Source organism: Populus trichocarpa, chromosome 10, assembly GCF_000002775.5.
Source record: "Populus trichocarpa isolate Nisqually-1 chromosome 10, P.trichocarpa_v4.1, whole genome shotgun sequence".
NCBI lineage: Eukaryota > Viridiplantae > Streptophyta > Magnoliopsida > Malpighiales > Salicaceae > Populus > Populus trichocarpa.
In genome coordinates this window covers 14,622,028-14,637,877 of record NC_037294.2, presented here as the reverse complement: position 1 = coordinate 14,637,877, position 15,850 = coordinate 14,622,028, and the positions used below count along the sequence as shown (strand labels likewise).

The window sequence follows — 15,850 nt, the reverse complement described above, 5'->3', positions numbered from 1 at the left end:
TTTCAGGCGATCTCTGAGAGCAGAGTTTAGAACAAATCAAAGGCTTCCACGACAAAAATACAATTTAAGTAAAAGTGAAGTATCATTAAAATGTTGGAACTAGTTTTTTTTTCTTTTTTTACTTGGATATTTTTATATTTTTTTAAAGAGTGAGACTAGTTTTGTTCGGGTTCGTGGCTATCCCTTCTAATAAATACGTTTTCTGAAAATCAAACTTGTGTTCTTATCCTTATAAAAATATAACAGTATTTTAACCACTAGACCTACACTTCATTAATATGTTGTAACTAGTTTCTAATCCACTGGTAATAATTCTTACTAATTTCTAATCACTGACTAACTATTATCGTTGAGGCCGCTAGTGATTTTCCCTTCGACATTTTACAGCAGACTTTTTTTTTTTTTTCTACGACAGAAATTAGTTGAGTCCGTCTTTTTTATTTAGTCCAAGATGTTGGAACTAATTAAGGAATTAGAGATAATCCTAGTCATTAAGTTTTTATCTTGTCTGATTTTGTTTTATTTTTGTACATTCCATAGTAGTGCTACTCGTTGGTACTTTGTTAGTAATAATTGTTGATTTACATGGAAAAAAAAAAAAAGGGGGAGAAAGTAATCATGATACCATACGAGGATGTTCGTTTTCTTTGGGTTTTCTTTCCTTTTCAGCTGGGAGAAGTGCAAATAAACTTCCTTTGGAACTAAAATACTGTATGCTCCCCATGACAATAAAATATTGCTCTGGATAGCATGATATTTAACTTGTTGCCATGTATGATTTTGTCCTTAATTTCCTCGTTTGTCAGTTTCGTGGACAGTTGTTTTCGATCAAGCTTTGGTTGGTGATTAGATAGCTCTCTACGACAGCGATAAAGCTGATAAAAAATATTTTTTTTAAGGTGTTTGTTATTTAAAAATATATTAAAATAATTTTATTTTATTTTTAAATTTTTTTTTTATATTAATACATTAAAATAATTTAAAATAAAAATAAAATTCTCAATGACATAAGTAAACCGTGATGACAAAAAGTGCCATGACACTTTTTCAACAGCCGCGGCTGCTCACCGAGGGGGGTTCTTCCTTAATCTCCATGAAAAGGGGAATTCCAAATGCATATAGACCAAATTCCCGGTGAGGACAAGTGATGACAGGCAAATGATTAATTAATGTAATTTTATATAAAATTACTTGAAATCAAATTCTCAGCAGCTTTGTTGATTATGTAATCATGAAGATTCCATCAAAATCAAAACATGGTTTTTCTATTAAGGGTATCTTTGGTAGTCCAATTAAATATTATTTTTGAAAATTTTTTATTTTTATTATTTTTATGCATTAAGAATAAATTTAAAAAATAAAAAATATATTTTTATGCATTTCTAAACGAAAACAATATTGAAAAATATCATCTACCACACTCTCAAACAAATTTTGAGAGCATGTTTATTTCTGCAGCTCAACCACGCTTCTTAAAAATCTTGAATTTTGTTTTTGATTTAAATTATTTTATTGTGTGAATATTATTTTGAAAACCAACGGCCATCACAATAACAAACAATATAAAGATGTGTGTTTGTTACTGTGGCACAAGATGTTTTTTACAGGTATTTTTCGTTTAAAAATATATTTAAATAGTTTTTTATATTTTTTTTATTATTGATATTAATACATTGAAATTATTAAAAAATACAAAAAATAACACTAATTTAATACTTTTTAAAAATTAACGCACTGTAAATCACATCCAATCATAGTTTCAAATATAAAAAACAAACATCACTTGCAACCACGAATCTAGAAATATACACCAAGACTAAGACTTTATATCCAACAAACTAAATTAGGTATTGTTTTTCGTCCTTTAATTTCACATATTTTCTGCATCGGTTGACGGTGCTGGAGGAAATTTCGGTATAAATTCAAAGGACCCTCATCCTAGTTCAAAAATACATTTAATCTTGACAGTGTATAGTCTATTCAATAAAGAGACAGATCATGTCAAAAAAAAGTCCCAAAAAAAATAGCTTCACGTCTCTGGCTGGATATAAAATACAAGTCATGCTCAACATTTTCTCCGTACATATATCAATTATTCTCCCCTCGGATGCCTGTGCTGTTAACACCTCTAGTGGGGTCGAGTGAATTGTGATATTATTTTTTTATTATTAATAGGAGTGTTTAGATGAGTTTATATGTATTTTAATTAATTTTTTAAGTGTTGAAGTTAGTAATTATATAAACTTTTAATGACTCTAAAATTTAAAATGGATATAAAATACAAGTCATGTATTTTGATTGTGTTATATTCAACATGAAAAAATATTAAAAAATATTTGTTTTAATAAATTAGCTTTTGTTTTATAATTAATGATTGATTTTTTAATATTTATTCTAGTAAAAAAATAGATTTGATTTATCACAAATCATTTTCTTGTATGTTTGATATGAAGTAGTTGTGTTTGGAAAGAGTTTTTATAAAAATATAAATGATCTGGTATTAGCAATAACAATTACGTGCTAAGATAAAAATAAATAAAAAGAACAATTAATATAAAATGCTTGTATGTACATCTATTTTTTATTTATATTATGAAGATTTTTATACTTTAATTTTTAATTAGTGTTAATAACATGTTTTGAATTTATCAGTTCATGTATTTTTATGATTTATTATACTAGTTTCCCAATTAAAAAAAATATTATACATAAAAACATATCTACATTATAATTATTTCATTATTTCTACTTTAGAAATTAACTTAAAATTCTATTTATGGAGCAGTACAAGCAAGTTGCTCCAGTATTTGGACAGCTCTTTAAAATTTATTTATTCATATATTTTTTTAACTTGTTTTATTAGGTGTAAATAAAGATCACATACATTAAAATTTAACTTGATATCTTGCCTGTGTACATGCGGGTTTTAAAAAGCTAGCAAGACATAAAAGAGTTTTATTTTTTAAAAAAGAAAAACAACGCAGGATGGTTGTCGTCTCAAACCACGCGCAATAAAAGTATGGTGAGCCAAGCATTCACCTGCTCACATGTGTCCTGGAGCCTGGACCACTCATGTGACACGAGTCCTTATTTAAATCGATCATCGTATCTACACAGCGAATATGGCTGACGACCGTAGATCGGTTTCTAATTCACACCACCAAAAAAAAAAAAAAACGTACCAATTTCTAATTACGAAGATGCCAGTGTGGAATGTACAAAATTGATTTGGACCTGTTTAATTAAAGCTGATACGGTCACCGTCACCCGCAAAAACAAACCATTTCAAGCCGGCTTCTAAACTTGTAATTGCACATGCATTCCCTTGCTGACTTGCCTTGATGAAGGTTTTATCCCACTGTCCCACGATGGCTGCCATGTAATATTTATTATACAGCATCCAATGACAGTGACACTGAAACAATACCGGTCTTGACCGGGTGTCATTTTTCTCACTAGTCATCAGATTCTTTTTTTTTTCAATCACATCCTTACATATCAAAGTGCTTGATTAAGTATAAAAAACAATTGAAAAGAGGAGCAATCCTTCTTTTTTTTTTTTTAATAATGGTCCTTTTCATTTTCACGTGTAAAAATTCATTTCGGTCCATAAATATTCAACTTACCAATATCTTGTCACTTTCGATCCTGAAGTTTACTTGTGTAAAGATTTAGTACACGAGTTTAAGAGATGAAAGAGAAAGTTTTAAAAAAAAAAAAAAGTAAAAGAGTTGGTTTGTCAGTTTTCAATAAAAAAAAATTGATATTGATATTAGTGTAGTCACCTCTCCGACAAAAAATAAAGGTCATTTTCATTTTCACGTGAGAAAAATCATCTTGGTCTAGGAAGATTCAATTTACAATCAATTTAGTCAATGAATTTTAGAGAAGGAATGAGAAAGTTGTTAAAAAAAAACAAGAAAGAAAGAGATTGGTTTGCCACATCTCTTTCAAGAAAAGTGACGTTAAAGTGGTTTACAATTTTTTTTTACTGTAAAAAATAAATAAATAAAAATTTGTAAATAGATTTCTAAAAAGTAATTTTTTTTGCAATATGATATAGTATCATAAAACACTTTTTAGTATTTGGTTATGTCATGAAAAATTAGTTGGAAAATAACCTATTAATATTTTGTTTTCAAGTTTATTAAAATAACGGGGAACAAATCTTACAAATTAAAAAATTGAACGAGAAAGAAATTGAAAGAAATTCTAATTTCATAAATTATCTCAAATAAAATAAATAACAATCAAAATAATATAGATTAAATCTAACAGATAAAAAAGTTGAAAGATGATGAAATTAAAAAAATACAATTTCATAAATTATTTCAAATAAAATAAATAACAATCAAAATAATGAGAACTAAATCTGATAAATAAAAAATTTTAATTAAGAAAATAATAAGAGTAAAGCAAATAACAATCATAAAAATAAGGACTGAAGTTGATATAAAAATCAAATTCTAATGGATAAAATAAAATAAAAAGATTCAAAATAAAATATATAGCAATCAAAAATTTAAGATTAAATTTGATATAATTAGTAAATAACATGATATTTTTAATTTTTTCACAACTTATAAAAAGTATTTTTTATAGACTAATTTAATTTTTTTTGGTTAAAAAATATTTTTTATTGATTAATTTTTTTAATAATAAATAAATACAAAAAAATTTAGAAAGGAATTTTCGGTAAACAAATTTACATGAAACGTAACCTAAACGCTACATGCATATCTATACGTACGTACGGTGTCATATCCCCTTGGCTGCACTGCAGCAGGCCTACACGATGACAAAAGTCTGATGTGATTGTTGCAGCATCCCATTCATTCGCGCTCCCAACGATTCAGATCAAGACCGACATCTCACCGCTTATAAAGTGGGACCACAACAAGTAAATGAAGTGAACTCAAAGCCATCCCCTACACCTGAGTTGCACTGAATTCATTTTAGTGCAATAATTAAAAAAACCGGCGCTTCATTTTTACAGCGAGAAATGCGATAAAAATTGTTTTTTTTGAGGTGTTTGTTATTTAAAAATATATTAAAATTATTTTTTAATATTAATACATTAAAATAATTTAAAATTAAAATAAAAATTTTCAATAACATAATTAAACCACTATGACAAAAAGTGCCATGGGGTACCTTTGGCAGTGCAATTAAAACAAAATTTGAAAACTTTATTATTTTGATTTTTTTTTATTTTGATACGTTGATATTAATAATAAATTTTAAAAAATAAAAAAATATATTTTTATACATTTTTAAACAAAAATATATATTAAAAAATATCATCTACCACATTCTCAAACAAGGATTGAAAACATGTTTATTTTTGTAGTCGAACCACGCCTCTTAAAAATCTTGAATTTTATTTTTACTTTAATTTTTTTTTATAAGGATATTATTTTAAAAACCAGCAACCACCCTAATAACCCACATTAAAATTTAACTTGATATCTTATTGCATAAGAAAGGGTTCTAATTTTTCAAAAAGCTAGCAAGACATAAAAGAATTTTATTTTTAAAAAAGAAAGAAAAACAACGCAGGATGGTTGTCGTCTCGAACCACGCGCAATAAAAGTAGCTGATAAAAACAATCAGACACAATAAGACTACGCTTTTGATTAGGCAATAGAGTATGGCGGGCCAAGCATTCACCTGCTCGCATGTGTCCTGGAGCGTGGACCGTTCATGTGACACGAGTCCTTATTTAAATCGATCATCATATCTACACAGCGGATATGGTTGGCGACGGTCGATGTAGATCAATTTCTAATTCACACCACAAAAAAAAAAAAAAACTATCAATTTCTAATTACCAAGATGCCAAAGATATGTGGAATGTACAAAATTGATTTGGACCTGTTTAATTAAATAAGCTGGTAAGGTCATTGTCACCCGCAAGAACAAACAAAAGACGGCTTCTAAACTTGTAATTGCACATTCATCCCCTTGTTGACCTGCGTGAATGAAGGTTTTATCCCACTGTCCCACGATGGTGCCTTCGTTGGCGCGCCCCGCGCCTAGACCTCTAACAGCTGCCATGTAATATGAAACAATACTCTGTAGCTTTCATTATTCCCCCTTTTGTTTTCATTATACTATTTTTCTTTTCTCGTGATTGACTTTTTTAAATAAAAAAAATTGAATGTTTTTTTCAAAATTATTTTTGCTGTTTTTTTTTTAATATTAAACTGGTTGAGAATTTAGATCTGTCATTTAAAAAAATATTATGAATTACTACAATGTTTCCCTGTATGATTTTTTTTTATGATTTTTTTTCAAAATAGTTATTTTCATATTTTTTTTTGATATTGAACTAGTTGAGAATTTAGCTCTGTCATTTAAAAAAATATTATGAATTACTACAATGTTTCCCTGTATGATTTTTTTTTATGATTTTTTTTTCAAAATAGTTATTTTCATATTTTTTTTTCATATTGAACTAGTTGAGAATTTAGTTTTATAGTTTTTTAATAAAAAAAACATTGTGAATTACTACAATATTTTTCCCACATGATTTTTCTTTTGGTACAATATTTCTCCATATGTTTTTTTTTTCAATTATCTTTGTTGAGTTTATTTTTTTTAATACTAAGCTGGTTAAGATTTAGCTTTAGCTTTCTCTACAAGTTTTTTTTTTTGTTTTTGCTTTTTTGTTTTTTTCCCAAAATTGTCCTTTTTTTTGTTTTCTTCATAATTATTTTTGTCAATTTTATTTTTTTAATATTAAGCTGATTGAGAATCTAGCTTTGTAGCTTTTTCTTTAAAATACTGTTGCCTGTTACAGTGTTTCCCCATGTGGTTTTTTTTTCTAGAATTGTCTTTGTCAGTTTTAGTTTTTTTTATATTGAGCTGGTTGATAATTTAGCTTTGTAGTTTTTTTCTTGAAAAAAAAATTGTAGATTGCTATAGTGTTTCCCCACATGTCTTTTTATCGATTTTTTTTCAAATTTATATTTGTCGAATTTATTTTTTTCATACTGAGCTGGTTGAAAATCTAGCTTTGTAGTTTTTTTCTTTAAAACAATGTTGATTGCTAAAATATTTTCCCACATAATTTTTTTTGTTATAATTTTTTTCAAAATTATCTTTATTGATTTTATTATTTTTAATATTGAGCTGGTTTAAAATCTCATGAAACACTATAGATTGCTACAGTGTTTTATTGCATAGTTTTTTTTCCCTTTTGTTTTTTATGATTTTTTCTAAAATTATCTTTATTGATTTTATTTTTTTAATATCGAGTTGGTTGAGAATTATAATTGTATATTCCCTCACAAAACATTATAGATTGTTGCAGTGTTTCTTTACACGATTTTTTTTCCTTTTGTTTTTGTATGATTTTTTCTTAAAATTATCCTTGTCTATTTTATTTTTTTAATATTCAGCTGATTGAGAATTTAATTTTATAGTTTAATTCTTCTTGAAAACATTATGGATTGCAATAATGTTTCTCCACGTAATTTTTTAAAAAAAATTATGATTTTTTTTTACAAATCCATGACAACGCACAAGCATGTCATAAACCTGCGGCAACGCGCGGGCATCACAACTAGTACCGTTCTAGACCGATTGTCATTTTTCTCACTAGTCATCAAACTCTTTTTTTTTTCCAATCATATCCTAACATATCAAAGTGCTTGATTACAAACAATTGAAGAGAGGGACGATTCCTTTTTTTTTTTAACAATGGTCCTTTTCATTTTCACGTGAAAAACATCATTTCGGTCCGTAAAGATTTAACTATCAATGTCTGGTCACTTTTCGATCCTGAACTTCACTTGCATAAAGTTTTAGTGGCCGTTTGGGAGTGTGGTTGTGGGTGAGGTTCACCCGCAGCCACACGTAATATCGTCTGGTAAGGGAAAAAAATTGCTTTTCACTGGTAGGACCCACTACAAATTAAAATGAAACCGCAGGTTTTGGAGAAGCAGCATTTGGCTGCTTCTCCTGAGGCAGGAAGCTGTAACAGTGGAGCATGGCTCCACTGTACAGTGCGAGTGAATTAATTCACTCGCACTGTACACTTAATCTTAAATTCGTTTTTTTTTTTTTGAAAAACCAGGAAAAGTTTAGTTTTTTTTTTATTATTATTTTGAAAAACCAGGAAAAGTTTAGTTTTTTTTTAATTATTATTTCAAAAAACCAGGAAAAATTTAGTTTTTTTTTTAATTATTATTTCACAAACCAGGAAAAGTTTAGGTTTTTTTTTAATTATTAATTCAAAAAACCAGGAAAAGTTTAGTTTTTTTTTTCTGAAAAACTAGTGTAGTTAAGTGATTTTACTCGCACTATTCACGTGAACATGAACAATATTTTTTTTTAAAAAAATAAAATTAGTTTAAGGTGAATTAAATTTACTCGTACTGTAATCTCAATTTTATTTCTGATAATATTTTAACTAATTTTATTGCATGCTCAAAAAATCATGAAAACTGTAGTTTTTATCGAATGAATTTTGTACGTAATGAAATTGTAAAATATTTTTTAAAAAATTAAGTTTTACTCGAAAAACTAGTATTTAATATTATTTAATAACACTATATAAATTAGAAGGATATCGCATGATGACGTAGCATTTGTGGAATTTGATCGCAATTCCAATTATGTTCTTGCCGGATCCGACCTAGTTAAAAAAAATTCATGTTATATTTTTATTTTAATTGTGTTTTATTTAAAAAATTAGAAGGAGATCGCTTGATGACGTAACAAAAAATGCAGTTTTTGTTGTTGCGTGCTTAAGAAACCATGAAAAATATAGTTATTGTTGGATATATTTCGTATGTGATGACATTGCATATAGTTTAATGGAATAATAAAAAATATTTGATATCAATATTATTTATTTCATGATGTAATAATAGTAGTTAAATCTACAATATTTAAATTAAAAATATTTTTTAATTATTTTATAACCTCAATTTGAAAAGCATTTTTTTAACCAAACACATTAAACTACTTTTTGTTCAACCTCAATTTCAACCACAGTTTTAACCAAACATATATTTTTCCAAACCAACCTCAACTAAAAGTACTTTTTATAAAACAACTTTTTTAAAACCACAACCACAACAGCAACAGCAATACCAAACTTTTTTAGTACATGAGTCTGAGAAAGGAAAAGGAAAGTCGCAAAAAAAAAAAAAAAGGTGAAAGAATATTTTTTCTCAGTTTAATTTTAGATTTTTGGACTAATTGAATACTAGTGAGTTTAATATGGTTTCCAGGATATCTAACTTGTATCCGAAGAGAAATTTCAATAGAGTTTAATGGGAGAAGAGTTGAATGTAGCGAGTTTTTTTTTTTTTTGTTCAAATCTAGACCTTATTTTGTTTATTGAAAAATAATTTTATTTTGAAAAGTGATTTTTTGAAAAATAGATTCCTGAAAGAGAGATTATTTTTTGATGTTTGGAAATATCATAAAAAAAAGTTAGAAAACACTTTCTAGTATTTGGCTATATCATGAAAAAATAGCTGAAAATAACTTATTAATATTTTTTCAAGTTTATTAAAATAATGAGAAACAAATCTTACAAATTAAAAAATTGAATGAGAAAGAAATTGAAAAAAATAATCTAATTTCATAAATTATATCGAATAAAATAAATAATAATTAAAATAATAGAGATTAAATCTAACAAATAAAAAAGCTGAAAGATAATGAAATAAAACAATAAAATTTTATAAATTATTTCAAATAAAATAAATGAGAATTAAAAGAATGAGAATAAAATCTAATAGATAAAAAATTTCAATTAAAAAAATAATAAGAGAAAAGTAAATAACAATTATAAAAATAAAGATTAAAGTTGATATAAAAAATAAATTAAATCAAATTTCAAGAAATAAAAAAAAATTCAAAACAAAATATATAGTAATTAAAAGTTTAAGGATCAAATTTGATATAATTAATAAATAACATAATATTTTTATTTTTTTATAATTTTTAAAAAGTATCTTCCATTCAAAATAAATTTTATTTTGTATAGGAATCAAACTAAATTTATTTTTAATTAGCTAACTTTTATAATAACATTTCCAGGAAATCACATGAAACGTAACCTAAACGCTACATGTATATCTATACGTACGTACGGTGTCTGTCATATCCCCTTGGCTGCAGCCGGCCTACACGATGACAAAAGTCAGATGTGATTGTTGCAGCATCCCATTCATTCGCGCTCCCAACGATTCAGATCAAGAGCCACATCTCACCGTTGATAAAGTGGGACAACAGCAAGTACATGAAGTGAACTCAAAGCCATCCCCTACACCTGAGTTACACTGAATTCATTTTAGTGCAATAATTAAAAAAACCGGTGCTTCATTTTTATTGCAATTTCAAAAGACAAACCTCTTACCAGTAACCAAGTAAAGTTTCTTTTTTCTAATTCCCTCTTTTTTTTTTTTTACTTACATCGTACATAAACAACAGTAGAAGAGCGGTTTCATATCTCAAACGACGCAAAAACTATCATTAAAAAAAATTTGAAAAATTAAAATTAGCAGTAAGAAACAGTAGTACCTCTGAAATGCCCTTCTGTTGTTTCCAATAATAATAATAAAAAAGAGCAGACAGAGAGAGAAGCAAAACAGAGAAAAGAAAGACCGTTCCCTTGTGATCTTGAATCTCTCTTGATTATCCGATTATTCTTGTACTGCTCTCTCATGGCCGGGTAATTTCCTTTTTACCTCTTTTTGATGCAAGAATCACATTAAAGATTCATAACCTCTGTGCTACTTCTTGTTTCTGACTTGGGTTGGTTTTTTATAGAGTTACGAGTCAATGGCATTTTTAGTGATTTTCTTATTTTGTTGATATTGATCGGTTGTTTGGTATATAAGATCACCTGGGTTCTTGTCAATATAGGTCTTTGTATGTGGTGTGATGTCGATTTGATTGCTTTGTTTCTAGCCTTCTAGGTTTTTTGGCTGGTGGAGCTGACTATTACAGCTCACCGAGTTTATCTGAACTCAATAATTAGTTTAATTTGACCAAGGGATTCAAATGGAAATCTTTTTTTTTACTGTCAGTTGTTATCCGTGTTTGCGTTGTGGGTGAATGCAGTTTAATTACAACTGCTGTGTGTGTATTACGACCCCTTTTTTAGTTAATCGTGATTATTATTGTGTGTTGAGTGTTGGTGTCCATTGATGGTGGGGTTATAGAAATTACATTTGTTTTTTGTTAATAACGAAGCTGGGAAGAGAAAAAAAGTAATCTTGGTGCTAAGATTATTTCAGTTTAACAAGTCCTTTTCTTCTCTTTTCAATTTTGTCTGCTTCGCTGATTGTTTCAGTACTTGTATGCTAACTGTACTTGCAGCTAAGATTAGCCAGTATCTTACCAGGTTATAATTTATTACAGGTTCAGAGAGACTAGTGCATGTTCTCAATAATCTTTGGTGCCAGCATTTTGCTACTGCTCTTGGTTTTGATTCATTTTCTTTAATTTATCCAGGCCTTGGCTGGTGGATGGTAATAGATTTGCTACAAAAATCAAGAGTGCATCAGGTGCAAGTAATCTTGAAAGAGTTGAATGGAAGAGTGATCCTTGTAAAACTTGTCCAAATTGTCATCACGTTATTGACAACAGTGATGTATGTTCCTAATTACTCTCATACCTCTTTATGGTTATGTAATGATAATATATAGAGCTTCACCATTAAGAACATGTCTTTTTGGTGATATTGATTCTAATAAGGTGGACTAGATCTAATATCACATATTCTACATATGAAAGTATTGCACAAATTGTATAAATTTTTGAAGAACTTGATAGCTTATAATTCATTTCTTGCAATGCTTTTTAAGTCATGAATCTCATATATATATATATATATATATGTATATATGTGTGTGTGTATATATATATGTATATAATATATGCTCAGTGTTGTCAGAAATTAGAATGCACTCTATGTGTAGCTGGAAACATTATTTTCTTTTCACGCAGACACAATATATCATGTAGTACCCATCAATATTCTAATTTATCATTTCTTGTAATTGTATTTCTTCTCTCATGTTTTGTTAAGTTTGTCTGCCTCAGTGAAGTGATTTGACACATACATGTTTATTGTAGACGGACTTGACATTCTCTTGTTTTAGAAGTTCATCTGGTTTTTTATTTGATAGTGTGGGTGAAGTTAACCTTCCAAATTCTTGAAATAAAATTGTTCACAGTAATTTTTTCTTTCAAGTTTTCACCTTTCAACGTTTTATCCAATTCATATTTTACATGTTTGGATATTATTTTTTCCAATGTTAGAAGTTAAAAGTGTTCATTGGTGTGCTTGTATGCCTAGAAACTAAAGTTTCACTAATGTTTGTGCATGTGTATGAAAAAATTAAATCTCAGTGAAATTGACTTTTTTTTTTGGGGGGGGTGCATAGCCCTTGTTCTTGGATTATAAATCTGAATTGATACGAGGACTTCTTCTTCTCCATAAGGGTGTCAATGCAACACCACCAGTAGCAACCATCCACAAAAAAAGCAATAATATGCACCATTGTATGGCAATGTGATCATATTATTAATGATGCACTGGGTTTAAGTTTTGCATGAAACTTCAAACTCTTATACACATGAAAAAACAAGTTTTCTGAATTGGGAGTAGGTTGGTCAGGGTTCAGGATTTACCGTGGTGTGATTCTACATTAAATGAATGGAATAGTACAAGATGCTCGGAATGGATTTGTAAAGCTAAATTGAATCCATGATGTTTCTCATACAAATTTTTATGCTCTGTCTATCACTCTCCGTTTTTTTTCCCTGTTGTTCCTTGGTGTTACTGATTATAGCTAGTGTCCAGAATATTCTTTCTTTGCAACTTTTTTTTTCATAAAGTTAATTTGTCACAAACTACCTTGAAACATTTCTAAACATGTAGAATGACTGAATGTTTGCAGGTTGTTCAAGAGTGGCCTGGATTACCCAGAGGGGTGAAATTTGATCCATCCGATCAAGAAATTATTTGGCATTTACTTGCAAAAGTTAGTGATGGTGGCATAAAACCTCATCCTTTTATAAAAGAATTCATCCCAACTGTTGATAATGATGATGGAATCTGCTATACTCATCCTCAGAATCTTCCAGGTTGGTGTGAAGCTAGCTTGATTTTCAACTTTGATCCTTTAAGTCTTACTAGTTTTAACTCTAAAAAAAAAATAAAAAAAAATCAGGTGTTAAGCAAGATGGCAGTATATCCCACTTCTTTCATAGAGCAATCAAAGCATACAATACTGGGACTCGAAAGCGTCGAAAGATTCAAGGTGATAATTTTGGTGATGTCCGCTGGCACAAGACTGGCAGGACCAAACCAGTGATCTTGGATGGCATTCAGAAAGGGTGTAAAAAGATTATGGTTCTTTACATGAGTACTGTCAGAGGAGGCAAAGCTGAGAAAACTAATTGGGTGATGCATCAATATCACCTTGGAACAAGTGAGGATGAGAGGGATGGGGAGTATGTAGTTTCCAAAATATTTTATCAGCAACAAGCGAACAAGGGAGAAAAACCTGAAGAAGATTTATCTGAAATTGTTGATGACGTGGTTGCAAAAGTAGATCCAGTCACTCCCAAGTCTGTAACTCCTGACCCTCCTCGTGCTGAAAGGCGATGCCAAGATTTTGAGATGGGACAAGAATCTACCAACATATGCACAGATCCCTGTGCTCAGGTAAAGTTTACCCCTTTTGATCTCTTTTATCCAGTACCTAGAGGCTTAAAGGTATCTTTTTTGGTTTCTTTTCCGTGAAAAAGTTCAGATTTGAACACTCCGAATTTTGGAGCATAATCTCTGCTGTCTGCATTTTGTTTTTCACAATGAAGAAATGCAGGCTTGAGGAATTCATATTCTGGGTGCATGCTTTTTGCAACACTGCAACTGGCCTGTCACAATAATTTTAGTTGCATGATTAAATTGTGCCAGTTGATTATCCTTTGGATATTTTAGCCAGATTCTCTGTGATACTAGACAACTTTTCCCTACAGCAATGCGAGAAAGATAAATTTCACAAAGGCACAAATACACAACTAGACTCACCAAAGAAAAAGGTCAACATGTTGAATTAAATTACGAAACCTGCTGTTGTTTGTACTTGTTAAATTCATGACATGCAGCAGTACTCAAAGAAATATGGTGTCCAGTGACTGATAGACTTGGAGAGTTTTCAATAAGCATTTTGCAATCACAGGAAGTGATTTCCCTTTAAAACAGTTGTTCACGAGACAAAGAGATTCTGACATATGTTCCTTGTGTTTTCTCCTTAGCAACCTGGGATTGAATGTTTAGAAGAAGAGGTTAATCTTCTACAAAAAAACCTCAGTTACGTTGACCAACTAGAGACAGAAAATAATGTTAATCACATGGTGGGTGATAATGATAATTGTGCTGGGGAAGAACGAAAATGGTGGGACAGTGAGTCACAACAGTTGTTGGATTCACAACAACTTGTGGAAGGGCTATCTTTGTGCGCTGAGTTTCTTCAGAGCCAATCTCCAGATAGGGGTGGACATGGGACTGAAGCAAATGGCAAAACTGGTCTTTCTGATTATGCCCTGTTAGGGCCAGAGTATTTAAAGAAAGATCTAGAGGAGTGCCAGAATCTGGAACTTGATCAAGCAAACATAGAACTTGATACGCCTCCAGAATTCAGACTAAGCCAGCTTGTATGTTTTCTTCCCCACTGTTTTCTCTTGTCTTCTGTTTGAAACAATATATCTTGTTATTGCTTCAGAATTTTCGGTAATGGTGACGTGGTTCTTAAATGCTTTCTGAAGGAATTTGGATCACAGGATAGCTTTACTGCGTGGGGTTGAAGTCAAGGTGGCTGACTAAACATTGCTGTGCAATTTCAATCCCGATCGTGGAAGGGGGATCATTCTATGTTTGACCTTTTTTTTATACTTTGCCCTTTAACTCTACAAGGGTGCATTTTGAAGCTATAATATTTTGCAGGATGACTTCACTGTCATTCATGTTGGCGAAATTACTGTTATTATAACCTATGCTGTAATTGTAACCACATAGTTTCTATGAGGTAGATCAAAGTTATTGTCTCTCTTTTTTAAGAGCTTGGAGCAAAAGTCTTAGCACTCTCAATCTGAATCTAGTTCCAAGGCTTGACGCTAATGAATTCAAATACCCGTTAGAAAATTAAATCATCAAAGGGTAATCAACATGCACCACTGGTGACCTTTGCATGGGTTTCATTCTAGATAATGGTTCTGATTTTGCAGCCTTGTGTTGCATGTCGCTGGTGTCGACTCGTCGCCTGTGTTGAATACAGTGCTGAACTAAGTGTTACTTTCAAGGCATGATAAGTTGCGTCCACTGAGCTGGAAAGGAACTAAAATGTCAATTTGAAAGTGAGGGTACAAACCCGGCCTGCATCAAAACTTTTATATTTATATATAAAAGTTTAAGTAAAATAAATTAATTAATTAATTTTGGAACTGAGTCCATCAAGTCTAAAGGGAAACTGGTCTATCAAGTGCAAAGAAGCCTAGTTCATAAAAACTCGACAAGTTTGTGGTAGTGGATATGGACAGTTGGACACTGGGCAGCAGGACATGGCATTTTGTTGCAGGCTAGTCTGTCAAGATCCTGTTTTGAGTTTTTATTGTTTGGATGGTGGTGCTGTTTTGAGCTACTAAGGTGCAAAAGTCGAAAACGAGTGGACCACAAAATTGTTGGAGAGTTTCGTGGCATGTAAACACCAAGGAAAACACAAATGTTATGATTGAACGAGTCAATGAGAGTGACACGGGTTGGAATACATTCATGAACTTCTTAAAGCATTACAGATTGTACAAGGTTGGCCTGAAA

The 15,850-nt window shown here is 30.0% G+C and overlaps 1 protein-coding gene across 2 annotated transcripts; it reads left to right on the top strand.

Moving 5' to 3' along the window:
• Nucleotides 1–10,387: 10,387 nt before the first annotated feature.
• On the top strand, nucleotides 10,388–15,093 carry LOC7489370 (SUPPRESSOR OF GAMMA RESPONSE 1). 2 transcript variants are annotated; one of them, XM_024609263.2, is made up of 6 exons: nucleotides 10,388–10,693; nucleotides 11,479–11,617; nucleotides 12,930–13,116; nucleotides 13,203–13,699; nucleotides 14,293–14,691; nucleotides 14,818–15,093. In XM_024609263.2, the coding sequence occupies exons 1-6, from the start codon at nucleotides 10,686–10,688 to the stop codon at nucleotides 14,839–14,841; spliced, it is 1,254 nt and encodes a 417-aa protein (XP_024465031.1). In that variant the 5' UTR covers nucleotides 10,388–10,685; the 3' UTR covers nucleotides 14,842–15,093. The 2 variants fall into 2 exon arrangements, with proteins under 2 accessions (XP_024465031.1, XP_002315960.1); XM_002315924.4 differs by having other exon boundaries at nucleotides 14,803–15,093.
• Nucleotides 15,094–15,850: the final 757 nt, after the last annotated feature.